Raw genomic sequence first — 27,235 nt, 5'->3', positions numbered from 1 at the left:
ATGTGGCGTCACAAACTAAATTTTATGCGTCATATTCATGGGACAGCATCTCAGTCTTCTGCCCTTTGTTTCTTTAGTCTTAATTTGTATCATGCAAGTAAGCACTGTTATTCATTTTCTCGGCCAACAAATGAGATGCAGCAATGTAGCAAAATATGGAAGCAACAGTGAGAGGAAGATGCAGGAAAAGTACAGGGAGAGGAAGAGAAGTGGGGAGATGAGATGGACGGAGGGTGAGAGAAAGGAAGAGATACAAGACAAGAGAACAGAAAAATCGTGAAAAGCAGAAAAAAGGATTTGAAGAGCATAGAAGTCCAGTGACGTTTTGTGGCAGGGTGGTCTTCAGCAGCCCCTGAGTAAACCCCAGTGCAGCCAGGCCACTGAGAGTGGCACATGCCACTCCCTCTCCCTGCCTCAGCAGAGCTGCTCAGAGCCCCAACACAATGCCTCATGACCTTGAGGAAAAGACATAGAAACTGTAGGGTTCCAACCAGAAAGCATATGGAGCGTGATAGGAACAGTGAGCCATGTACCTTCTCCCCAGTCTGTTTCTGTGACAGCTGAGCATCACAGATGAAAACTGAAGACAAGGGACCTGAGTGCCATCTTGTGGAGGGACAAGCCATGGTGCCCCTGTTGGTCCTCTCACTGTGTGTGGGTTTGGTTTGCTCTTAATGGCTTGCATGGTGTATCCTGGCCTTCCTCCTGTCCCTAAGCCCCACCTCCTGCACCGTGGGAACTGAGCCTTTCTGGGGTGATGAGTACATTGACACCAGTCATTCTGTGATGCAGGATCATTCTTGGGGCCAGAGCTCCATTTGCAGTTTGAAATTCATGGTGGCTCTGGGCACAAGAGACTTTTCCCTGATCCAGAAGGTAGTATTTGAAGCATTTGACGATGGGGAAGTGACTTGGCATCATTGAACTTTGGTCGCCTTATCTGTCAAATGGAATTATATTTCCTTATGGACTTTTGTTGTGGGAACTACATTTCATGATGTATGCAAAGCACCCATGAGAGAGCTTGATATGTAGTTAAGTGTCTATAATGTGGCACTTAATAGTAATGATTATTTTTCTTGCTGGTAAGCCTGATTTTGATTGAAAAGCAGATTACAAATGTCATCATCTATCTAGCTGCTTATTGCCTTCCAGTCCACCTCTGCCTTCTGGCCGATCCTCCCCTCCAGGTGGCTAAAGTGCCACAGTGTCCCAAAGCAGCCAATCTCATCACTCTGCTCTAAAGTAGGAGGAGAGCAAGGTGCAGGGGTGCTGCGAGGAGGGGTTTTCTCTTTTAATCACAGAGGAAAATCTTTCTCAAATGCCAGAACATATTCCCCTTGTGTCCTCTTGACCAAAAGCTAAGTCACAGGCTTATGGGTAAAATAATTACAGCATAGGAAACTGAGGCAGGAAGACATTTGAAGCAATGTAAAAGGAAAATGAATCGACTATGGTAACTCTGAATTGATCCTTCTTGCCTTTGGGCAACAATTACACTTCTGTTCATATATTACCATTGGAGATTGATCCTGCTTAGCTTCATCACTTCTCTTTTACTGCGGTCTTCAGCTAAAACACAAATCTTATATCTTTCTGGCTTCTGTTTTGTTTTTCCTTCCCAGCTCTGTCATTTTTACAGCCATTTGCAATCTGCAATATTTCTCTATGTTAATCTCTCTCGCTAACCTGTGAAATCTTTGTAAAACACAAATATAATCAGGTTATTGCCCAGTCCTGTAATTCAGAAAGTTCCATGGATTTCCATTATTCATAATATTAACGTTTAACTGCAGGACTTTTAGATGCAAGAAGAGGTCAAGTCCCAGCCACATCGCTTCATCACAGTATCACCTTGGGCAGGTGAATAATCGCTAAACTTCAGGTATTCTTCCATGATTATTATGAATTTTTCATACACTCATTATTAACATTTAATTTGTTCTAATAGATAAAATTGTAGGAGGACGGGGACTTTGTCTAGAGCTCCCCACTCCAAAAATCTGTCTCTAATCTGAACCAACGCCTGGCAGACAGTGGTCACCCAGGAAATAATTGTGGAGTGGAAAACCATGCAACCTAATGACCTCCATTTCGTAGAATAGCCAGGATTAAATACGATAATTCATTTACTTATTATTTTAATTATAATGTATTCGATTAACTTAGAATGTTTAATACACATAGTGGGTGCTTGAAAGCTAGCTCTCCTTTTAGTTTTTTTTTTTTTTTTTTAAGTAATAAAAGTATTGCTGAAATTCAAGTTCTGCAGGATGGTTCTCACATTCTAATTTATTAAGCCTCATCATTAGCCACTCTCTGTTCTGTACACATACCTCATCATCTGACCTCAGGACCACCCCTTGTTCCCAGATACATCAGGAATGTGAGCATTCACAGCCCTGCACATGCTGTTTCCTATGCCTGGAACTTCTGTACGTTCTTCCTTTTCTTATCAAGTTCAGACTGTATCATTCTTTACGGGCTGTCTAGCTCTGTCCCAATACACTGCTCCCTCTCCATGGTAAATCACGGCCTGTGTGCCTTTTGCCTTGGATCTCTCCCTTCCAGGTACTTGATGGAACGTGCTTTCCTTCCTAGTTGGAGTTCAACAGGGCCATGCAAAAGCGAGGGGAACTGATATGTGGTCACCTGGCCTGAAGCTTTAAGAGCCAGCCCATGCTTTGTGCCAGATCTCCTCCCCACCGGCCTGGTGACTGGCACTACTCCAGAGAGTACCTGCTTTGTCTTTCTGCCTCTCTGAGAGACAGAGCTGTGTCCTGCCACCAACCCTCGTGGGACAAACATCCAAAGGGAGGAGGGACAGAGATGTAGGTGCTGATCTCAGGCTAACCTGGCATACCCTGAACGAGGCACCACCTCTCCAGTCTTGGAGCTCTCCGACTTGTGCAGGTGGCATTGTTGTCATTGCTGATTGACTTGGCTGCATCCCTCAGGAGACAGCTCCCAGACAGCAGGACAGAACCCCGGTCATGCCTCTTCATGCCCCTTCACACCTCTTGTCCAGAGTACAAGTCCTCGATCCCTGAGTGAAATATGGATTTATGTATGGATTTACGTGGTGAGAGGGGATGAAAGGAGAGGTCTTTGGTCATGGTTGTTAGGAAGTGAAAGTACCATTATGATAAACAGAATTATCAGTCTTTGAGGGGAGGCGGATCTTTTCGCTCAGATTGCCTGAGTTCAGATTGGCAGCTGTCTTTTGTCATCTCATGAAGGGTTTAAAGTGACCTGAAAAAATGTCACCTGGGTAAGTCAATGCTACCTGCACTCTGCCCTTTCCCTGGACTCTCTCATAGGAGTTCTTATGTGCATCAGCCCTTCCCCAACCAGGAAAGCACCTGTTCTAGGAATGGTTTACACTTTCAGTCGCACTGGAGCAGACTGCTTCTGCTGGCTTCTCACCCCTACACAAGTCTTCTTAGCTGCACATGTTTCCGCAGAAGCACTCTCTCTGCAGTGTCATTGGGTCATTTGGTGACATAGACCACCAGGCCCTATTCATTTAGCCAAACCCGTGTTTGGTTTAAGATTGTCATCACCTGCTACTTTTTCTTACTTTAATTCTTAAGGTTCTCTGCTAAAGGCAGCACAAAGGCTAATTACCTTATAATAGTTGTCCTTTAAAAGCACTAGATTAAGAGCCACTTTATGCTTTTTATTCTGCTTTTCCTTTGTCATCTGTCTCTGTGTAGCTATCAATAGAGCAGAGTTTTTGTGCTTTCACTGGAGAATGTTTCTTTCCTGCTCATCAATTTTCAGAATGTTGTTTCTTTCTTTACTTATGACAATTATTTAAGCAGACAAAAATGGTTGTCGTTAAACCTAAATTATTACTAATATTTTTCTTTCTCTTTTCTCTTCAAGTTAGTATCATTGAACTATTATTGATTGAGTGAATACTATTGAGCAATTATTTACTGTGAGTCTATCACGTGTCAGGTGGGCTAAAATGTTTTTTCTGTAATATTTTACTTAATTCCACCTAAGAAAACAGGCAAGACAGGGAAATTAGGCCCAGAGTGAAAAACAGCTTCTTCAAGGGCATGTAACTAACCCAGAATGTAAATCCAAGATAATTTAAACATGATTGCTTTGATCTTTCTGCCCCATCCATTTGTTTCTCTATTTCCCTATTTACATACTTTAGCATGGACATTAGTTCAAAGTGTTGAACTTTGTTTTTGTCCTCACCAGACGCCTGAGCTTTCCTCAGGTGCCTTCTCCCAATATGCTCCGAATATTAGCATATTCCAAATTTCCTAATCCCAACCTCCTTAACGTTGATGAAATAGCGTCTATTCCACAGTTTCCTTCATCTCCTTGAAATGGCAGTGTTTGCTTCCATATCCATCTTTCCCCCTTACACAGTGAGTTCCCTGGGATGGGACCTAATTTTCTTCCTGTATTTCTGGGCTTGGTTACCTATGACCCGAGCAAATAACATCGAACCCTCGGCAGCGTCTGAATTTGCTAATCTTACATTGTGGGAGTGAAGAAAGGGGATAATAACTGTAGAAAGAAATCCTGGATCCTAACTTAGTGACTCACAGTATTAAAATTCTCTCTCTCTATGAATCTAAGCATTGGAGGAAAACCTGTGAGAAACCAATCCAGAGATTTCAACACAATTTCCAAGACTTTATTTAACATGAACTACTGTTCTTTGGCCAAGCCTACTCATCTTCCTTGGCAGGTTGAACACTAATGAATCTGTTGGATTAGATTTGATATCAATCTGCAATACAAAGCCAGGCCTGAGTGTTCACACTAGCTAGTGGGGGAAGTAAATATGGTTGTTAAAGTAGAAAGGCAATGGGACTGATTTGACCAAGGCAGCCGCAATCCATTTTATTCTTTAGATGCCTCTGAAAACTCATCTTTATGGTAGCATGCTATGGGCTAGAACATTTCAGGACTTCTAGGCATTGCTTCCTTCATTAATGTACTGATGACCTTGAGAAGGTTGTGAGAAGCAGGAAGTCTTGAAAACTTAGTTCATCATTGGAACAATCACACACATGTGTATATGTATACACACACACACAGAGAAAGACACAGCAATTACATGCCACAGGGCCCTCTTGAAAGGAGATGGAACCAGGACTTGATGAGTGAACCTTGCTGAGGTCCCGTCAAACGTAATGAATATGACAGAATAAAGATCCACATAGCCAAGGCTCTCTTGCCTGCAGCTATACCGCTCTGCAAGTGCCTGACTGCAGAAGCTAAGCATGGTCAGGCCTGGTTAGTACTTGGGATGGGAGACTGCTCAGGAAGATCCATGGTTTTATGTTTTAAAAAAAAAGAAAGGAAAGAAGCCTATCTCATGCAGCCTCCTGCTTGTCCTTCATTTCTCCTCCCAATATCTTTGCTTTTCCTTCTTTCTCATTAAGAGTTAGAGGAAGAGGCCGGGCGCGATGGCTCAAGCCTGTAATCCCAGCACTTTGGGAGGCCGAGACGGGTGGATCACGAGGTCAGGAGATCGAGACCATCCTGGCTAACATGGTGAAACCCCGTCTCTACTAAAAATACAAAAACTAGCCGGGCGAGGTGGCGGGCGCCTGTAGTCCCAGCTACTCGGGAGGCTGAGGCAGGAGAATGGCGTAAACCCGGGAGGCGGAGCTTGCAGTGAGCTGAGATCCGGCCACTGCACTCCAGTCCTGGCCACAGAGCGAGACTCCGCCTCAAAAAAAAAAAAAAAAAAAAGAGTTAGAAGAAATGCAATTATTAACAGGTGATAACTCATGTTCACATGGTTTTTGTTTTTATTTTGAAACACAAAGCAATCTATTTCTAATTGTAGCTCTGCTATCATTCTTATCTCATAACACATGAATAAGACCAAAATGGTTTTCATGTACATCTCTCAGTCCATTGTCTATGAGTCTCTGTGTTCTTCCCACAAGCATCCTGTCCTTAGCTCTCTCACAGCCCTAACCCTAATGTGATCATGGCTGTTTGTGTTTTGTTTTGTACCTTCTCTCTCTATTGTTCCCTCTCCACACACTATATACCCTGCACGGTCCCAAGCTGTTTGAGGGAAGAGACGGAGTGGGTGTCAACTGTGTCTCTAATTTCTTAGTGCCTGATGCACCGCACACTTATTTAGGCCTTGACTCTGAATTGCGGATACTCTCACACCCTGATACTTGACAAAGTTTGCTTCTCCATTTGCTGAGGAAGTGGCTGAGTGTCATATGTGGCACAAACCGGGGAACTAGACCCCTGTGGCAGCTCTCAGTCCTCGGCTCTTGTCCTAAGCAATTCTACTCACTCCCAATCGTCCATACCTCATTTAAGCCAGCAGAAGGCTTAGGGCAAACTGCCTTCCTCCAGCCTAAAAGGTGATTAAGCTGCCTGTTTGGTGTGGGGATAAGGGAAATCTTATCCCACCACATGCCCCAGGTTGAAAGGATTCTCTTCTAATGGTTATTGTCACTGATAAACTTTTTATAGAATACTTATCTTAGTTAATTAGGGCTACTATGACCAAGCACCATAGGCTGGATGGCTTATGAACAACAGAAACAGACTTCTTACGGTACTGCAGGCTGGAAGTCTGAGGCCAGGATGTCAGCATGCTTGGGTTCTGGTGAGAGCCCTCTTCTGGGTCGCAGCCCCTGCTGAATTCTCCTTGTATCCCCACATGGCAGAAAGAAAATGAGCCAGATTTCTGGCCTCTTATAAGGGCGCTAATCCCATTCATGAAGTCTTCACCCTCATGACCGAATTACCTCCCAAGGGCCTCACCTCCAATACCATCATGACGGGGATTTGATTTTAACATACTAATTTTGTAAGGACACGAACATTCAGTCCACATGAGTGCAATGCTTTCTTATTTGCCTTGTTTCATTCTAGTAATGGTTAAGCATTCTTCATAGATTATTTCTCAGTCTAACTGATCCACCTCTCAGTCAGGTCCTAGGTTCAATGAATAGTCATTGAGTGAGTGCTAAGTATGATCTGAGTAGAATCAGAGCAGCAAGTGCAGTTCGAGAGGACCTACCCGAGGAAACAGCCTCTTTTCCACTAAAGGCTGTATTCTTCCCCCTCCCCATCAAAAAGACCTCAGCAGCTTAGAAGTTTGATATATGGTGCTACCTTTAACCTATAAAATGTTAGACTGATGCCCACACTGGTGACAAAACTTTCTGGTTAGCTTTTAACAATAATCACTGTGGCTAGGAATTTTGGATTCCATAGCCCTTGAAAAATCCTCTTGAAATTTTGGATTCCAAGAGAGCTAAGCTCTCTTGGGGTGATCAACCCATATGTTTCTCAGTCCTCTAAAGCATTCATGTTTTAGATTGATCTTATATGATCTTAGAATTTGCGACCCAATCATTTTACTCTGTAAACAAGGCTTAGAGTATCCCTGTGTCTTGCTCACCATCACATGGAAGTCAAGACAGAACCAGGGACTAGACCACAGCTCCTATTTGCCAGTTCAGCACCCTCTTTACCCTGGTGCTTTGGCCCTTTCAAGCAAAGAAGACTTCATGGATATGCATATTATGTGTCTGAATTATTGATGACCTGAATTGAAGTTTTAGCATCTATTGGGATATGGAAGTCTGACAGTGACAAAAACGGAAATTTGGTGGGAGTTTTCTACGCCAGCCCCGCTCTTTAACAGTTTACACAGTCACATCTCCTTTGATCCCCGTGACAATCCCACGAGGTTGGTACTGTGACTATCCCCACATTTCAGATGGGAAGAGGCATATAGAGGTCACATGGCTTGATCTTGGTCCTATGGAGCCAGTATGGGTGCAGCCAGGACTCCAACCCAGGCCCTTAATCACCAGCCTCCCCACTCTGAACTCCTGTGCTTCATCTTGATGATTCCTGAACTTCTCCTTTTGCAATTACTTTATTTAAGTAACCATACATAACATTTTAAAAGTATAAAATGTAAATCATTTTGCATCAACATTCAGAAAGAACGAATGACCAGGCCACTGATGGTTTAACTTGACATACACCACGGCATTTAATCTGAAGATAGTGCAATTATAATACGAGATAACAAGAAATTGCAGAGAGGGCTGTGTGGAGTGCATGATCTAGGTGTTGTTTCTCTGGACAGATTACATGGCGTTTAAATATTTCAAGATTAGCAAGATGATAAAACAGGCATCTCCTGTTTAAAGTAAAGCTTGAGTCAGAAGCAAATGAGATACTAATTTATTTGTAGAACCTGAAGCATCAGTATAATGAAATATTTAACTTGAATGACATTTTAAAAAAATTTCAAGCAAGGGACAAATGGAAATCACAGTGGTGTGTATATGTAGGTGGACCAGAGGAAATAACCATGTACTACTGCTTTATTCAGTGCTATCATATGAACTGCAACAGTTTTTTCAGAAAAGGAAAAAATGTGGTCAATGTAAAATCAAAACCCACTAAGGAATACTACTTGTATTATTTCTATGCCAGTTTTCCCTTTGAGCTCTTTCAGGCATGGATGCCGCTTTGTCATTGCTCTACCCCTGATGTTTTTCATGGTGCCTGGCAATACGAAGCACTCTCTTAAATGTTTTGTTTTTAAATGATCATGATAAACCAAGACCACACATATCTAAAAAGAAAGATAATAAAAAGCTCCTGGGCCAAAACTGACCAAAAGTTTCCAAGTTACGCCATTAACTTTTCTCAAGTCAGAGCCTGTACCTAGTGAAGTGACATTGCTGAGATTTAAGTTCAGGACTGTATGCTTCGTCCTAATGCCAGGACTATTTTTCCTCTCCTCTTTTTTTGTTTTTTATTTTTTATTTTATTTTTTTTCTGGAGATGGAGTCTCACTCTGTCGCCCAGGCTGGAGTGCAATGGCGTGATCTTGGCTCACTGCAACCTCTCCCTCCCTGGTTCAAGCAACTCTCCTGCCTCAGCCTCCTGAGTAGCTGGGATTACAGGTGTGCACCACCACGCCTGGCTAATTTTTGTATTTTCAGTAGAGACGGGGTTTCACCATGTTGGTCAGGCTGACCTTGAACTCCTGACCTCATGATCCACCTGCCTCAGCCTCCCAAAAGTGCTGGGATTACAAGCATGAGACACCACTCGCAGCCTCCTCTACCCTCTTTCTAAATTTCTAGGTAGAGGACTGAAGCTTCTCAAGCTGTGGGTCCTGTAGCCTCATCCACACCAGCACCTGCCATGGCCCATGCTCCCCATCGCAAACCTTAGCATAGGCTAAGGTTTTCCTTGTACCCCATTTAGCTTTGTCTCCTACTGCCCTGAATGAATGCTCCCATGGGACTTTCTTCTGAGCATGGCCAAGTTTTCTCCAAGACTGTGTTCAAACATGGCCTTTGCTGTGAGGTCCTTCCAGGCCCTCCCTGACCCTCTGCCAGCTCCCATCTCTCTCCTCTGGGCTCTTGAGTTTCCACGGATGGAACTATATCTACTCTGAAGTCTAGTCATTCATTCTTTCCACGTGCATCTTCCACATTATAAGGTGCTCCTTGAAGACAAGGACGGGATTGTTTCAGTGTCCCCAGGAACTCAGTACAATTTTAGAAACATCGTAGATGCCCTGTAAGAGCTTGAGTGATCACCTATGGGCAAAGCATAGACCTTAGGCATTGCTCTCTGCAGACTTGCCATTCAGTCTTTTTTATTTTTATTTTTTTCCTTTTCTTCACTTTACTTGGCAAGTTATATCCATTTATGAGATTCCTAAAAATCAGCACTTTTCACATAAATATCCATAGTTGAGTTTTGAAAAATGTGAAGCTCAGACCACTCTGGTCCCTGGTCTCTGACAATATCTGCCAGAGTTGGCAGCACCTGCTTCTTTAGCCAAATCACACACACAGCTGCTTGCCACCATCTCCCACCAGCCAGCTGGCTTCACACATAGATGTCACCTGCCTAAACCTGGAAGCATTTGAGTGCTGCCCCTGGAAAGACACACAGTGGAGGAAGTCCCAGCCAAACTGTTTTGTTTTACTAATTCTTCTGAGGATCATGTACTAGTCAGGTAGGGCTGCTATCATCAAATATCATGCAATGGATGGTTTAAACAATAGACATTTATTTCCCACAGCTTTGGAAGCTGGAAGCTCAAGATCAAGGTGTCAGCAGAAGTGGTTCTTCATGAAACCCCGTTCCTGGCTTGCAGAGGGCCACATTTTTGCTATGCCCTCACATGGTGGAGAGAATGAGAGAGAGAGAGAGACAGAGTGAGCTCTGTTTTATCTTCCTCTTCTTATCAGGACACCAATCTTGCCAGGATCAACCCTGCGCTTACAACCTTATCTAAACCTAATCATCCAAACCCCCCATCTCCAAATACCATCACACTGAGGGTTAGGGTCTCAACCTATGAATTTGGGGAAGACAAAAACATTCAATCCATAACAACCTGGCTCAAGGAATGAGACAAATCATCTCTCCCTATTTGCCCATTTCAGGGGAAACAATTTCCTTCGGTTTGTATAAATTTATTTTCAGCTGTGAATGTTTCCAATCTTCCTTGCCCCCTCAAAAAAGGACAGATTTTGGAGGGCACATAACCTCCAGGTGTATGGAGGTTAGTAAGATGCAAATTGGGAGACCCATGTTTCTGAGTCAGTTCAGTCCCTGCAGGCCTGACCTTGGGGTTCTTGTTCTGTGCTTACCTCAGTTTCTCTATCTGCAAAATGATGCGACAGAGTAAGATGATGGCACGTGGCTGTTTTGCCTCTGATGCTTTGTGTGTCTTTCCTGACCATTTCTGGGTTAACACAAAAGATTTGTGGGTACTCACCATCTGCAGGGTGATCAATGACCATCCACTCCATCCAGGGGAGCTTCTTTAGCTAAGATGGCACCTCTCAGAGGCTCAGTCACCCCTGGAGTAGGGGCTGAAGCCATGCACCCCAGCGTGGGCCCAAGGCAGCCCCGTTCCTGTCTCCTGTCTGTTATGGGGCCCCTCTTCCACTCAGTTGCACTAAGTAATAGGAGAAGCCCTGTCTGTCCACCCTCCTGTCACAGAGCTCTGCTGCGCAGTGCCTGAGCCACTGAGTTTCTGCTTCTAATGAAGGATTTATTTAGGTCACTGCTGCCTTCTGCGCACAGCAATGCAGATTAAACATGTTGAGAAGTAACTCCTCCTCTTCCTTCACTGGAGGCCTGCCTCACCACTGCACACACCTGGCTGCTCATCATTCATTCAGGAGCCCTTTATGAAGGACCCATGGCCACTGCGTGCCCTTCCACAGAGAACTGAATTATTTCTATGTGTCACTGTCCTTTCTTCTTTGAGCCTCTGTCTGGTTGAGTCACTGCAGTACTTTGCATCATGAACAAATGTGTTTGACTAATTATCATCCCAGGATCCCATTTATAACACCCAGGATTTTTCTTTTTAAGGGACAAAAATAACTACCATGATTTGAGAGCTTACCACAGGCCAGACAGTATGGCAATACCCTAAGCATGCCACATGTACGATTTTATTTAATCCTCACAGTAAATATGTAGGGCCAGTGCATTCAATCTCAAGCTCCGAGTTTCAGGGCTGTCTTGCAGATTTCAAGTTACAGAGCTAAGATTTGAGACTGGATTTTTGGCTGTAAATCCTGTTAATTCCCAGCGTCTTCCCTCCATCTCCTGCCTCCCAAAATACAAACTCGGCAGCCAAAATAATCGCTGTCTATTTTGTCTACCACAATTGTTTTCAATCCTGGAATTAAAAATATACTACCCCAACAACAGTAGGAAACAAACAAATAGAAAACAAAAGACCTTGCCCATCTCTGCCCTGGGCCAAGAGTATCAGAATCTGAATTGGCACCCACATTCTAACCTCGCAGGGTCCTAGCCATTCCAAAGACTATTGAGGGTTAGATCAGCTCCTCTGGAAATTTATGAGGAATACAGAATCCCGGGCCTCTGCTCAGGCCTCTTGCATTAGAATCTGCATTCGTAACTGGCTTTCCAAGTGACATGCGTGCATATGCATGTTTGAAAAGCACTTTGCCTGATGGTTGTAACTTGCAGCCACAAGTCTCCCCCAGGAGGAAATCTTTAGTTACCTCTCATGTGAACTTTTTATCCAGATCCTTGGGCCCTAATCCTTCACCTGATCTGGGGAATAATGTTGTGTGCGTTGACTTCAGACTACCTATGGGACAGGTTGCATTTATCATTCTCATTTTATCAAGGAGCACTTAGAGGTTCACAAATAACACTGAGATGGGAATCCTTCTCCTGGTGAGCACACTATGCTACCTTCCTTGGCTTGCCAAGCATCTCCTTCCTTCGATTTCAGAGAATTCAATTTATTGTCCAGTTAAACTTTTGTAAATATGGCACCTCTCAGACATGCAGAGAATTCAAGGATGCATAGAAGTCTAGAGGAGGAGATATTCGAATAGTCCTCCTCTTTTTCAAGGAAACAATGGGGCCAATTACTCTAACTTATCCCCCACTGCAGAGTAAATTGGTCCAAGAAAGCTTATTAACACTATGTGGCCTGACTTATGATCCTTTCTACCCTAAACTCTTTTCACCCCATCCCACCTCACAGCAATTACCATAAGGAATTCCAAACAAAAGTGAATGTCAACATTCGTTGAAGATTGACATGTATAGGCAATTTCAAGAAAATAAATATTTATGTAGGTCTTGAAATATCACTGTCCTCTCATAGACTGACAGGCACAAACTGAATCTATTTCCAATTTCACTGTTTCCAAAATGACCTGCCAAGGATGAAAATCTGACACCACTGCGAGGTGCTCTTCAGTAGCTGTGCAAAGATGAAAGTGAAGACATTTTTCGTTCTTAACAATAAAAAAATAATCTTATACTTTTGATTGCCCAGAAGTTTGGTAGATTAAAAAAAAAAATGACAGTTCTGTTGTTCAACCTGTCTTTTTTATGTTTCAGTGCGTTCCAGAAAATTAAATCACTCAACACCATGGGATTCTTGGAAAGAAGCAGTTCTTGCATAACAGTATAATAAATCTCACACTTCTTCTATCTCATTGTGGTTTTAAGTAAGCTCTCCCTCGCCTGGAATGCACTCCCCACTGCCCAAGGGAAAGCATCACCATTCAAAGGGGACAAAGGCACACCATGGACTTTGAGGATGGCCAGTGGAATATTTTACTTTGATATTACCAGGTTCTGTGACCTTGAGGAGGTCATTTAACCTTAACAGCATGTTTCCATTTCTGTCATGGCAGATATGAATGTGAAAGGCAGGCCATTAACATTTGTTGAATGACTGTGTGCCACACACTGTGCCATGTATTTGGCATGGGTCATCGTATTTAATTATGATGACACCCCTATCAAGAAGATTTAAGCTCATACTTACAGAGGGGAACGTGGAGCCTCAGAGAGGTTAGACATTGACTGAGGTCAGTTAGCAATAAGAATTCTAGCCTGGATCTACCTGATGGCAAAATCTTCTTTGTTCATCTACTACTCTCCACCACATTTTTCTTGCTTAAAAATATAAAATAAAATGAGAGCAACCACCTCTTGTCTTGTTGCAAGTATTGGAAGAAATAATTTATACTCAAGTGCTTACCACCTGGCACCCAGTGAGTGCTCAGCAGGTAATCTCTTCCCTTCTAACCCTTTTGTTAAATCCTATAAGTGACTTGTGGTTGTATGTTTTGATCATCCCCGCTACCCTAAAGGAGATTCCTGCCTGTGACAGTGTGTCATCATCTCTTGTTGAGGGGCTGTGAAGGTGTCCTGCAGACCGACAGATGGCAGGCATCACTGTTCCAGATTCATTAAATGTACCGCTTGTGAAATATCCTAGTTATTTCATTTCATCTATGAATATGTTCCAGTAGTGGGACTGAGGGAATATATTATAGTTAATTACATTTGAAATCTAGGTCATGATGTGAATTATGTAATAAGGAGACATAAGGAGAAAATGAAAATATTTTTGAAGGGTTGTTTCACAGCTTCCCCTCCTTTTTTAATCCAAATATTTTCTAGGCTCTCAGGTGATGTTGCCCAATCACGATTAGAAATGCTGAGTCCCCCTTTCAACTTCTGGTTTCTGCTTGACTCTCTAGAGACAGAAGTTGCAAACCCTTAAAGTTTCTCTTGCTACTGTGTTAAAATATGTTCCCAGTACCTTCCAGCTATTTGCCTGTCTACTGCATTTGACAAGTTCATTCGGCAAACAAAATGTCTAGAATGTGCTATAGACCAGAAATCATGCCAGGCCCTAGAGGATAGAGTAGAGCAAGGCAAGACCTCCATTTGCAGGAAAGGCCTCCTTGGAAAGGAGTTTGGATGTAATTCCAAGTGCAAGGGAAGCCTCCATCTGGAAGATTCTGTGTACTCTCCGTTGGGTTTCCCATGCCTGGCATGTGGCTACTGTCTTCACAGTGGGACTTGAGGAAGTTCACTGTTGCTGATAGGAAGGACTTTAATCTTCTCAGTTCATGAAACTCAGGCCTTGGGTTTTCACTGTAGTACCCAGAAAACAGCTTCCCTGATAGAGGGAAGTAAACAGAGAGGTAGCTGGATCTCCCTTTGGGACCTATTAACCCATCTATAAAAGGAAGGCGGAGGTTCATTGTGCCCATCTTAGCAAGTCTCAAGTTTCATAGAAATTCCGTCCTTCATCAAAGAATTGGTGCAAGGCACAAACATTCAACAGGACCAAAGAAGTCGAGCCAAGTTCATTAACAACTTGCTCACTAACTCCAGACATTGCCAAGAAAAGTGAAAGGGACAGTGAAGTACCTGGCTTTGTCTGTTTAGACTGACTTTGAATCCTTTCACCTCCTCTAACTTTCTAGACACACGACTTCATTTCTCTGAACCTCACTTTTTAAAATAATAACATGACTTACCTTGAGGACTTGCAGTGAGGATTACAGCAAGCCCTGCATGGAAAGTTGCCAGCCTAGTGCCTGCTGAGTAGCAATTGCTGCAGATGGGAGCTGCGATCTTTGCTTTTGCCAAGGTTGTGGCCTCTGCTCCAGGTGCTATGGAGAATTCTGTATCCATGCCCATGTCAGCCAAGGGCTTCAACTGTCAAAAGTTCCCATTTGTTTACTTTTATCTGGTTTGTTTCTTGAGGGAGAAGATCAAATTTGCCTTTGTGCTGCCTGCAGGTTCAAACCTGTCTTCCTGGTTCTTCTCCTGTTCAGGAAGCTCCTAATCTGTGAATGGGTAGGGGATCTTGCTTTCAGGAGAGTGTGTTCCACACTTAAAAGAGTTCTCAGATTAAGAATTGCAAATGTGCCCAGTGCTCTCTGTCTCTGTGCTCTCTAACTCAATTGCCACCAGTCATATGTGTCCTTGATATGTGCTACACGGGTAAATATATACACACTTGGATTTCGAAGACTAGGTAGAAAAAATGCAAAATCCCTCATTAATTTTATGTAGTGATTAGGCCAGGTATGGTGGCTCACGCCTGTAATCCAAGCACTTTGAGAGACGGAGACAGGTGGATCACTTGAGGTCAGGAATTCGAGACCAGTCAAACCCCATCACTACTAAAATTATAGTACAAAAATTAGCCAGGTGTGGTGGCACACACCTGTGGTCCCAGCTACTTGGGAGGCTGAGGCACAAGAACCACTTGAACCCAGTATGCAGAGGTTACAGTGAGCTGAAATCATGCCACTGCACTCCAGCTTGGGCAACAGAGGAAGACTCTGTCTCAAAAAAGAGAAATTATATAGGTGATTATATGTTACAGTGATAACATTTTAGATATATTAAGCTATGTGAAATATATGTTTTAAAATGTGACCCTTGGAAAATGTCTGAATGCATATGTGATACAGAATATATTTATATTGGACAGTCCTGACACACATTGTTTCATTTCAGTCTCAAAGTAATCATTTGAAGCAGGTGGAATTTTTACCATTTTACAGATGAGGCAACTGAAGCTAAGAGAGGTTAAGTCACTTTGACCAGGGTCCAAACTGGAGACAAGAATCGTGACTCCAGAGCATGTGCAATTCATTTGGACCCTTCTACTGACCAGAACAAATCAGCAAGTTTGCCCCTGTACTGCACGTACCCTGTGTGTCAGCTGACACTGGAAATTGGTGGTCAGGGAGTTGTCATTGCTGGGTAGATTTTGTTGGGTTTTTCTTCTTTGGATTCCCCAAAACATTGTCATTATTTTACATTACAAGCACTTACTCGAAAGACAGTAATAACAGCAACTAGACTACAGAACTGGAATTCAGGAGCCAGAAGTCCTAGGAACAGATTTACTATGTGACACTGGGCAAGCCATCTTGGGGTGTGAAAGGCAGGGACTAAGTGACCCCCTTCTTCCTTGATGTTTATAATTTCACTGTCAAGATCAAGGTGGCCCACAGGAATGGCTTATAGGTTCACCTGAGCTTGGGAATCTTTTTGTTTCTGAGAGTATTACAAAAAGGACCAAAAATCCTTTCTGTGCCCCTAGGAAGCCCAAATTACAAAACCACAAGAGGAAGTTGGCTCCTAATGCTCATGGTGTGCATGTAATATAAAACAGGTTATACTATGTTTAGATATTAATATATGTGTGCATACATTTACACACACATATATATACTTATACACATTTTTACATATATACATAAAAGATACACATGGGGTATATTTCTAAACATGATATATATGCTATATATAGTATGCGTGTATGTATATGTGTGTGTATATACTTGCATATGTGTATATAAGATGTTAGCTAATTTCTTTCTCTATAAGCCTCAAATATTTTTGAATGAAAAAGGTCTAGACATGAGTAAATACATTTTTAGAAAGGATTAAAGTACAAACGAGGAACTTTTAAGCTACTTAACTTCCCAATATGTAGTTGTTTTCTTTCATGAAGGACAAACTATATTTAGTTTCTTCTCTACTGTCTGCTGGTAATTCCCCTTCAGGAAAGAAACCTCAGATGTACACTACACTAACCAGGATGCCTCAGGTTGGAGTGGAAGGAGCATAAACAGTCAGATAATATGAATTTCAGATCTGGCCTCTGCCTCTACACTTAGGTATCAAATCATATGGATGTGTTGTTCCCTGAGTCTGAACATGGAACTATAAGATGGGGATAGCAGGCCGGGCGCAGTTGCTCACGCCTGTAATCCCAGCACTTTGGGAGGCCGAGGCAGATGGATCATGAGGTCAGGAGATCGAGACCATCCTGGCTAACACAATGAAACCCCATCTCTACTAAAAATACAAAAAAAAAAAAAAAATTAGCTGGGCGTGGTGGTGGGTGCCTGTAGTCCCAGCTACTCAGGAGGCTGAGGCAGGAGAATGGCGTGAACCCGGGAGGCAGAGCTTGCACTGAGCCGAGATCACGCCACTGCACTCCAGCCTGTGTGAGAGAGTGAGACTCTGTCTCAAAAAAAAAAAAAAAAAAAAAAAAAAAAAAAGATGGGGATAGCAGTGAGCAACACACAGCATAGGTCTCTAAAGGGTAGTAGTTTGTCTGCCTCTCACTTGACCAACCTGTTATACCTGCACACACACACACGCACACACACACATACAGACACACCCAAGCATGCACATACAATTGCATACATTCTCATATCTCAAATATCTAAGAGCCAAGCACAACTGGTACATTAGGTCGAGCAACATGGATGACTTGAGAAGGAAATGAAATTCAACCGAAACACCCTGAAATCATCAGCTGACTAAAGCAATTGGCCCGTTAAATTGAGCTCACCAATCAGTAGAACCAACCTGAAACATCATTGTTCGTGGCTATCCTTTCTAAAGCATTCTTGATTTTTTCTTAAAAAGTTACATCACTGATCCCTCAGGTCCCTTCTCCAGTGCACTGTGGTTCTCTAAAGCCTTCCATCTGTTTGATTACTTGCTCTTTAACATGTTTTTCTAAACAGATAACACAATATCTGAGAAAGGTAGATCAGCTGATCATAAAAATGGATGTTCTGGAATTTGTTCTTCCTTTATTCATTCTGGACAAGTTTTAAACTAATGAAGTAAATTTTGAAACTACTGTACAAAAGATGATGGGTCCTCTTGATGGAGAGCATTTTTACTAGCTTTGTAAATCCCGCAATCCCCAAGCCAGGCCTGTCTCTTATCCTTCCCTTACTGTGTTTTAACAGAGATGACTCAAGTGAGAGCATCCAGTCTCCTCTTTAGAGGACAATGTGACACACAGACTGAGTATCAGCTCCTTGAAAACATAAACCATGAACTGGTCTGTCCTGTGGAACCCCACAACATCTAGGCCAGCAGTTCCTGTGTCCTTTACTGCCTAAATGTTATAAATCTTTTTTTTTTTTTTTTTTTTTTTGAGGCGGAGTCTCGCTCTGTCGCCCGGGCTGGAATGCAGTGGCCGGATCTCAGCTTACTGCAAGCTCCGCCTCCCGGATTTACGCCATTCTCCTGCCTCAGCCTCCCGAGTAGCTGGGACTACAGGCGCCTGCCACCTCGCCTGGCTAGTTTTTTTGTATTTTTAGTAGTGACGAGGTTTCACCATGTTAGCCAGGATGGTCTCGATCTCCTGACCTCGTGATCCGCCCGCCTCGGCCTCCCAAAGTGCTGGGATTACAGGCTTGAGCCACCGCGCCCGGCCATATTATAAATCTTAAACAGGTAAAGAGGAGAAGTTTTGTGGAAAAGAGGTGGTTTGTGGCTAAAGAATCCTGAGTTTAGAGTTTTCAATTTGGGCTCTGAATTTTGAAATAGACTAATAGAATTGTGTCCTTAGACAAGGCTACCCTCTATAAAATGGTGGTGACAGGCCAGGCGCGGTGACTCATGCCTGTAATCCCAGCACTTTGGGAGGCCAAGGTGGGCAGATCACCGGAGGTTGGGAGTTCAAGACCAGGCTGACCAGCATGGAGAAACCCGATCTCTACTAAATATGCAAAATTGGCCGGACGTGGTGGCACATGCCTGTAATCTCAGCTACTCAGGAGGCTGAGGCAGGAGAATCACTGAACCCCGAGGTTGCAGTGAACTGAGATCGCACCATTGCACTCCAGCCTGAGCAACAAGAGCAAAACTCCATCTAAAAAAAAAAAGAAAGAAAAAAAGAAAAAAAAATGGTGGTGACATCTGCCCTGCCTTCCTACCTTACAATGTAGGATTGTAGAGACAATAGCTGAGCATAGTATGAGACCCCATTATCAATAGTAAAGCTTTGGACACATGAAGGCTTTTTTGTACGTTGTAGTAATTTCACTTGTTTATCCCTCCAGGCCTACTTCAAATGCTTCCACCACTGTGAAACCATCCCCAATTATTTTAGGCAAAATGAATGAACATGTGTCTTCGTAGTACCCTACCTAAATTACAATCATAACATATATCACCCTGATGCCTATAATCAGGCTGCATCAATTAACTTTTGCCAATTTCCTGCTGCAATACAAACCACTCCAAAACTCAGTGGCTTAAAACCGCAATCATGCATCTTCGCTCGTGAGATGGGATGGCTGTGTGTGTCTCTCATCCTTCCCCTGGGACCATGGGCTAGCCAGGGCCTCTTCTTCTCATGGCAAAGGCAAGAGTGAGACTGATATGTTGTCACATCTGCTCATATGCTAGTGGCAAGGCCAATTCAAGGGTTGGACACAGGGTGAAGAATTGGGACTAATCATGAAGTCTTTCATAGTAATGTACATGCTTTGTTAGATTACAGCCCCTGGCTGGAAGAGTAGGGGCAGGAACAAAGCCTGCTTCTTTATCACCTACCCCTCTGCCGGGGACTGGTGAGTAGTAGATATTTTATTGATTTTTGCTGAGTTCCAAAGGGTCTTCCCAACCCTTTCCTTTATAGTAAGGGTTAGCACGCTCTGTGTGGGGGGCCAAACCTGGCCCGGTTGTATGCACCCAAACAGCTAAACATATAAATGATTGCAAAAAATAATAATAGTAAAAAGGAAAATAATATTTAATGACACGTGAAAATTACATGAAATTCACTCAGTGCCCATAAATAGAGTGTTCTTGGAACACAACCACACCCATTCCCTTGTGTGTTGTCTATGGCTGTATTCCATCTATAATAGCACGGTTGAAGTTGGAGTTGGCATAAAGTATGTCCCTTAAAGCCTAAAATACTTACTCTCTGACCTTTTGCAGAAAATGTTTGCCATCTGCTCCCGTATAGGATAAGAAACTGAGAGTCCCGGGGGGGTGAATATAGCCCTTGCTGCAGAGTGGCTACAGAGTTGTTAGTTGAATTATCCCTGTATTTGTTATATGTTAATATCTTCCCTTCTTGTTCCCTAGTAATTGAAGGCCTGAAACTCCCATGTGCCACTGACTAGGAGGCTTCCGTGCTGCGGCGCTTCATGACCCAGCGACGCGCGGCCCAGTGAAGCCACCGTGGTGTCCAGCATGGCCGCGCTGCTCCTGGGCGCGGTGCTGCTGGTGGCCCAGCCCCAGCTAGTGCCTTCCCGCCCCGCCGAGCTGGGCCAGCAGGAGCTTCTGCGGAAAGCGGGGACCCTCCAGGATGAGGTCCGCGATGGCGCGGCCCCGAACGGCTCTGCCCAGCAGCTGCCGCAGACCATCATCATCGGCGTGCGCAAGGGCGGCACGCGCGCGCTGCTGGAGATGCTCAGCCTGCACCCGGATGTGGCGGCCGCGGAGAACGAGGTCCACTTCTTCGACTGGGAGGAGCACTACAGCCACGGCCTGGGCTGGTACCTCAGCCAGATGCCCTTCTCCTGGCCACACCAGCTCACGGTGGAAAAGACCCCCGCGTACTTCACGTCGCCCAAAGTGCCTGAGCGAGTCCACAGCATGAACCCGTCCATCCGGCTGCTGCTCATCCTGCGAGACCCGTCGGAGCGCGTGCTATCTGACTACACCCAAGTGTTCTACAACCACATGCAGAAGCGCAAGCCCTACCCGTCCATCGAGGAGTTCCTGGTGCGCGACGGCCGGCTCAACGTGGACTACAAGGCCCTCAACCGCAGCCTCTACCACGTGCACATGCAGAACTGGCTGCGCTTCTTCCCGCTGCGCCACATCCACATTGTGGACGGCGACCGCCTCATCAGGGACCCTTTCCCCGAGATCCAAAAGGTCGAGAGGTTCCTGAAGCTGTCGCCGCAGATCAATGCCTCGAACTTCTACTTTAACAAAACCAAGGGCTTTTACTGCCTGCGGGACAGCGGCCGGGACCGCTGCTTACATGAGTCCAAAGGCCGGGCGCACCCCCAAGTAGATCCCAAACTACTCAATAAACTGCACGAATATTTTCATGAGCCAAATAAGAAATTCTTCGAGCTTGTTGGCAGAACATTTGACTGGCACTGATTTGCAATAAGCTAAGCTCAGAAACTTTCCTACTGTAAGTTCTGGTGTACATCTGGGGGGGGAAAAGAATTTTAAAAAAGCATTTAAGGTATAATTTATTTGTAAAATCCATAAAGTACTTCTGTACAGTATTAGATTCACAATTGCCATATATACTAGTTATATTTTTCTACTTGTTAAATGGAGGGCATTTTGTATTGTTTTTCATGGTTGTTAACATTGTGTAATATGTCTCTAAATGAAGGAACTAAACTATTTCACTGAAAAAAAAAAAGATTTTTCTGGAGACGCTATCTTTTTTTGAATATAATTAACTTGCCCCCAACTCAAAATAGCTGTCTGTGTTGCACTCATTGCAAAATCTAAATTCTTTTTTTACTTTAAAAAAACCATGTTTTTCACGGGTATTATAATCCTCTCTCTCCCCTTTCCTTTCTGCATTGCTCTTTTTAATTTTTAATGTCTCATTGTGATCATCAGATTTATTTTTACTTGGATTGTAAGATTTATCTCCTTGATGATTCTTTGCCATTTTTGGAGGTCACGGTTTTACCCATTCCCACGTGTAAACTTCAACTAAATGAAGCAATATTCAGGATGGAGAAGCAGTTAGTGACTGACTAGAGGTCCCTTGGGATCCATCTTGACCTCAAAGAATATTTGCATACGCTTCTGATCTCAGCAGTGGTTGAAACCTACAATAAAGAGGATTAAACCCTTGGCCTTCAGAATGATCTTGGGCCTGGGTACTTTGCCCCAGGTGGCAGTTGGCCTCCAGAAAGCAAATTAGAATAGAAAAGAGAAACTGCAAAATCTATGTGTGTCTTCATCCTGTTGGTTCTGTGAAAGGCTGACTAAAAGGGTAGTAGTCTTTGGCTTAGTCTGAAAGTGCTTACTTCCTGAAAGATACATTGGCATTATAGACATATATTCCATATGCACTGAGACATAAATATGTGTATGTTTCAAAATCAACTCTAAATTTGGAGTCCTGGATGTGAAAGAAAATGTAAACTCCCAAGGGTTGAAGTTAAAAAGAGAAAAGGGCAGAGTTGAGGGTAGCACCTAAGAGAGCCACTGTACCTGCCCCGAGAGGAGAGGCTGGAGTTCAGTTTTACTTCTGCCCCTGAGCAGCCAGGTTGTTGGAGATGGTCACATAAACCCGTCTTATCCTCAGTTTTTTCATGCATTCTTCATGCAGTCAGCCTTTTACAAAATTAAACACATCAGATTTTAATAAAAATAAAACATTCATTACAATAAAAGAGAAAATACAAACAAGCAAAATAAACCGGTTTCCTGACATAGTTTATACCGAAGGAATATGACAGAAATGGACGTTATTAATCATCTCCTACACTTAAGAACTCATTGAAATTTCTCCAAGCAACCGCAGGATGCAGATATTATTATGGAAATTTCAAGTAGGAGGAAATAGGCCCAGAGAACATGAGAAACTTGCCCAAGGTCACATTGACTATAAACTCAGGCGTAGAGGCTACTCAGAGTCAAAGCACAGGTTATTTATGTATTTACTTTTTACCCAACTCTTTCTGAGCTCAAAAGGAAAAGCCCAGACTCAGAGCCAGTTCTTCCTGACCTGACTTGACATTTCTTCCCAGGTGCCAAGTATCTTCCATCCTAAGAGGTGTGTCCCAGCTACAGGAAGGGCAAGAAGAAGCCTGCATTTTTCTCAGCAGTGTTATCAGGGAAGTGAGTCACCTTGGTATATTTCAGCAGCTCCAGCCTGACCTGACCTCAGCGTGGCCTATGCCCCACCCCATATCATGCGCAGACAGCGGAGAGGATGCCTTCCTCTTTATAATCCATTCAAGTTGTTATTAAACCATCATCTCCCCCGGAGGAAGTAGCGGAAATATTTACAGCAGGCCCCTGGTGGACAGGGTACTTCTCAATAGGCAGACAGCCTCCCTCTGCAGCGCATCGTTGGACCTTGCTTTTACCATACTCGTTGAAGAGCTGAAGAAATAAGAGGGCTCGGAAAGGTTAAGTAAAGTTTCCAAGCCCGTTCGGGAATATGGTGACTGAAAGGAAACTGCAGTGAGAGTCTCTGACTCTGAAGAAGATGCTCTTTGCAAATGGCCTGTAAATTCCTGTGCCCTGACAGGGATGGTCTGGTTGAAGCGTGAACTGTTGTTGTTGCAAGAGGCAGCGGGGAGGAGTGGAGGAAGACAGGACCGGCACATGGAACATAATCTGGCTGCTGGGACTGGCATAGTCAGTGGAGGGGATGGTCTAGTGTAAAATGATTAGTGAATGTAAACCCAACGTTTTCATTTGGGGGTGCAGAGCTGTGGCTAAAGGAATGTTCAAATGAGTCTACCATGAGCAAGGGGTCAGAGGTCCTAGTGGCACTGTATGTTCATTCATTTTTGGTACAACCCCAGCCAGTCATTGAGAAGGTACACGGGGTAAGAAACCTTCACTCCAGATTTACCCAAGGTATTTATTAATAGATATCACCGAGCATTGTCAAATTCAAAGGAGGCTCTGTAGTAGACCCTGGCCTGTCCTGATAGGGCCAAAATGCAGTGACTTGGGAGCCTAATAGGCACCCAGTCCCTCCCAAACATGCCTCCTACCAATTCCATTAACAGAGACAGATGTCAGTGGAAGGGGTGGGGCTCCTGTCCAGACCACTCCAGCCCAGGGGCAGCCTGGGGGATCTAGGTGGGTCCTTCCAGAGAGGCAGCTGAGAGCAACTGAACCAAGCCTCAGCTATTAGAATTGGAATATTTACACACTTGACACTCCAGAGTCAGAACCCTTTCCCTTTCCCTTTCCCTTCCTCTGGAATCAGATAGGGTTGAAATCTTTTTAACACCATTTGGTTATCAGCTCACAGCCTGAAGGTTTGCGAATTTAAGAAAAGTGACATGCCTCTGAGCACAGGGTGCTTTACTCCTTCTGTGCTGGGAGGCTTACCCAACTGAAAGGAGATGCAGGGTAGGGGAGGCCAATGCCTAGTGTGCCTGCTGCTTACAGGGGTGGAGTCACAGGTTACCATTATTCTTTAAAATTTTACTTTTTTGAGCCCCTACCATATGCTCAACATGGTATTAAGTCCTCACGAATATAAAAAGAAAATACAACAGGAACTAGTAGACATTAACTGTTTGTTCTGGACTTTAATACAAATCCAGAGGGTCTTGGAGTACAAGGGGAAAGACATTTAGCTGTGTATAGACTGGGTGGGGCAATGTCTTCCATGGTTTGACATTCAGTTCAGCAACATTGCTGAGAGAAATCAACTAGCCTCCTTATAGAGAAGAGGAAACTGAGGTTTAAAAAGTGGTCCTGGCCGGGCACAGTGGCTCGTGCCTGTAATCCCAGCACTTTGGGAGGCTGAGGTGGGTGAATACGGGGTCAAGAGTTCAAGACCAGCCTGACCAACATGGTGAAACCCCATCTCTACTAAAAATACAAAAATTAGCCAAGCATGGTGGTGCGTGCCTGTAATCCCAGCTACTCAGGAGGCTGAGGCAGGAGAATCACTTGAACCTAGAAGGAGAAGGTTGCAGTGAGCCAAGATGACGCCACTGCACTCCAGCCTGGATGACAGAGCAAGACTCCATCTCAAAAAAATAAAATAAAATAAAATAATAATAAAAAATAAAAAGTGATCGTGACCTCATGTCACTTTTTTCAGAAGAAAGGATTCTTGCTCACTCCAGGGAAATAGTCCAGAAATGGGAAATGTTGACATCACGTATCACAAAAGAAGTTGAAAAATACCAGAGACCCTCTCCAGAATGTCATTTGTCAGAAATGTTAAGAAATAGAGAATCTTCCCAGAGGTCGCATGGCGGGGCAGGTCACTTAACTTGTGGGCCACAGAAACCCTGACCTTCCTATGGGAAGCTTTCAAGAAGGAATGGCCATAAAGCTGGAGCATGAATGGCAGTGGTGTCACCAGAGCAGGGCACTCTGAACAAGGGAAACTTGAGACATGAAGACAGTGGTCATTGGGAGAGACCGGGGGTAGAGGGTAGAGGTAGGCAAGAGATTTGTCTAAGTGGCATGTCAAATGTGTTAAACTCAATGAGAAGCTACTGCTTTCCAAGGCTGGAGTGCTGGAAGCTTACTTAGCAGGCACCCTTGTGAATTTGGCTCCTGTGCAGGTGTATCTGTTGCATAAAAATAACTATCATTTGTTGCACACCTGCCATGTGCTTGGTATTTTAAATATATTGCTTCTAACCTATATAACAACTCTAAGAAGTAGAACATGGGCTACTAATTTTACAGAAAAATAAACTCAGAAATTAAAGGGCTTGCCCATGTTGATAGAGCCATTGTTTCTTACAAATGAAATTTTGTCTTCGGTGTCTCTGCTCCTTTTCAGTCCATCTGTTTGTGGGTAAGTGGAGGAAGACATAAAGCATATGTATCTGTCTATTAGGCAGAGCTGTAAGGGAAATCATGGGCATCTAGGGTTTGGAGTTGGACAGTTAGGGTGACGCCAAGATCACCTTCAAGCAAAGCAGTGGCTGGGATTTGATGCAACAAGGATGTGACAAAACATGCTCCTATCTGACAGCAGCTCATTTTGGAAGACTGAGCCTGAGTTAAAGGCCAGAGCAACGTAACAGAGTTCTCCAAACAGCACACAATGAGGGAAGGCCAAAGCTAAAGAGGACATCATCAGATTTAGCTGCTTCACTGAAGTGTTTTGATGTAGAAAATGACCTTGGTGCTTTAGTTCTCCCTGATGTCAAGACCTTTATTCCATTTTGCCCAAATTTCCCAGTTAGATAACAGTAAAGAGAGAGAGCCAGAAGACCTGGGTGTGCATCCCAGCTGTACCAATCAGTGGCCATGGGATCTTAGATTCAGATTCTGAGAACCTCCATTTCCTTCTCCATAAAAATGGGCAGATATATACTGTACTCTGTTTTGGGGAACACTCAAATTCAATGAGATAAAGTAGGTAAAAACTATAAACTCAGTGCATATGTTATTTAGTGCTTAAAAACATTTGGGACTTTAGGAGACAGACCAAAACTGGTTTTGAACCAGTCGACAGAAATGCACTGCCTTTTTTCCTCCTTTGCTTCCCAGCTATGTGACTGTAGCTATTGCTGTTAATGCTTCATCCAGACCTCATTTACCATGGAAGTGCTCTCAACTGCGGCTGCCACAAATATTGTCTTCTGATGACTCGCCCTGACTATTTTCTGAAGGATTTCTCTTAGTTGACAGGAGTTTCCTTACCTGAAGATGCCCGGGAAGTGTTGCCCACCCAACTCTCCTGCTTTCCTAGGGTTAGGGCATGACTAATGATTGACTGATCGATGTGGGATGAGGCATGGGGGGTAGTAGGGTAACAGTTCACCCTCATTGCCTCTGGGCAGGACAATCTCTGGTGCGACTCATGCTCAGAGCTCCTTGTGAGATCAGGCTGAGGCTAGACTTCTTCTGAAACCCTACTTTTACTTATTTCTTCTCAAACTTCATCCTTTTCCCACATTACCTTACCCATTTCTTCTGCTACCCTATTCTCAGTAAATGTGTTTCCCAAGAATACAGGAATCCCCCCTCAGGCTTTGCTTCTAGAGCATCCACTCTAAGGTTTTAACCTTGCATGAATGTTTTCTTCTCTCTGTATTTTAAACGCATAATGTGATCAACCCACAGAGTTATCAGAATTCTTCCAATTAAATGAGATACAGCAGAGAATGAGTCTATTTTATTGACTAGCAAATAGCAAAGTGTTAAATACAATAATGGACGAAATTGTTACCAAGTAGTAGGCTCTTTAATTAGCTTATCAGACTACCAAAATAGTATAATGCATCAATATCAAACTTAAATTCCAACTTCATAAAACAATTCTGGGCCCAACAAAGATGAAGGTATTACTCCATCTTATGTAGCAACATCTTGTGTTTCTATTGTTTGATAGATATTCCACTTAGAACTAACACATGGATGT

The 27,235-nt window shown here is 43.6% G+C and overlaps 1 protein-coding gene across 6 annotated transcripts in view; it reads left to right on the top strand.

The window, feature by feature from the left end:
* The window catches only part of HS3ST1 (heparan sulfate-glucosamine 3-sulfotransferase 1), a 46,406-nt gene that overhangs the window by 10,612 nt on the left and 8,559 nt on the right, over window positions 1-27,235 (top strand). For 2 of the 6 annotated variants that reach the window (XM_033213759.1, XM_033213761.1), the window contains exon 2: window positions 20,248-21,339. In XM_033213759.1, coding sequence (XP_033069650.1) covers window positions 20,356-21,279 — 924 coding nt within the window. In that variant the 5' untranslated portion in view covers window positions 20,248-20,355 and the 3' untranslated portion in view covers window positions 21,280-21,339. Of the gene's footprint in view, window positions 1-1,796; window positions 1,886-12,909; window positions 13,166-20,247; window positions 27,225-27,235 lie in introns of those variants that run through there. The other 4 variants (XM_033213760.1, XM_033213762.1, XR_004437815.1 and 1 more) reach the window with 4 other exon arrangements.

This window comes from Trachypithecus francoisi, unplaced genomic scaffold, assembly GCF_009764315.1.
Source record: "Trachypithecus francoisi isolate TF-2019V2 unplaced genomic scaffold, Tfra_2.0 Lachesis_group1, whole genome shotgun sequence".
In the NCBI taxonomy this organism is placed as follows: Eukaryota; Metazoa; Chordata; class Mammalia; order Primates; family Cercopithecidae; genus Trachypithecus; species Trachypithecus francoisi.
This window is presented reverse-complemented; position numbering and strand designations above follow the sequence as displayed.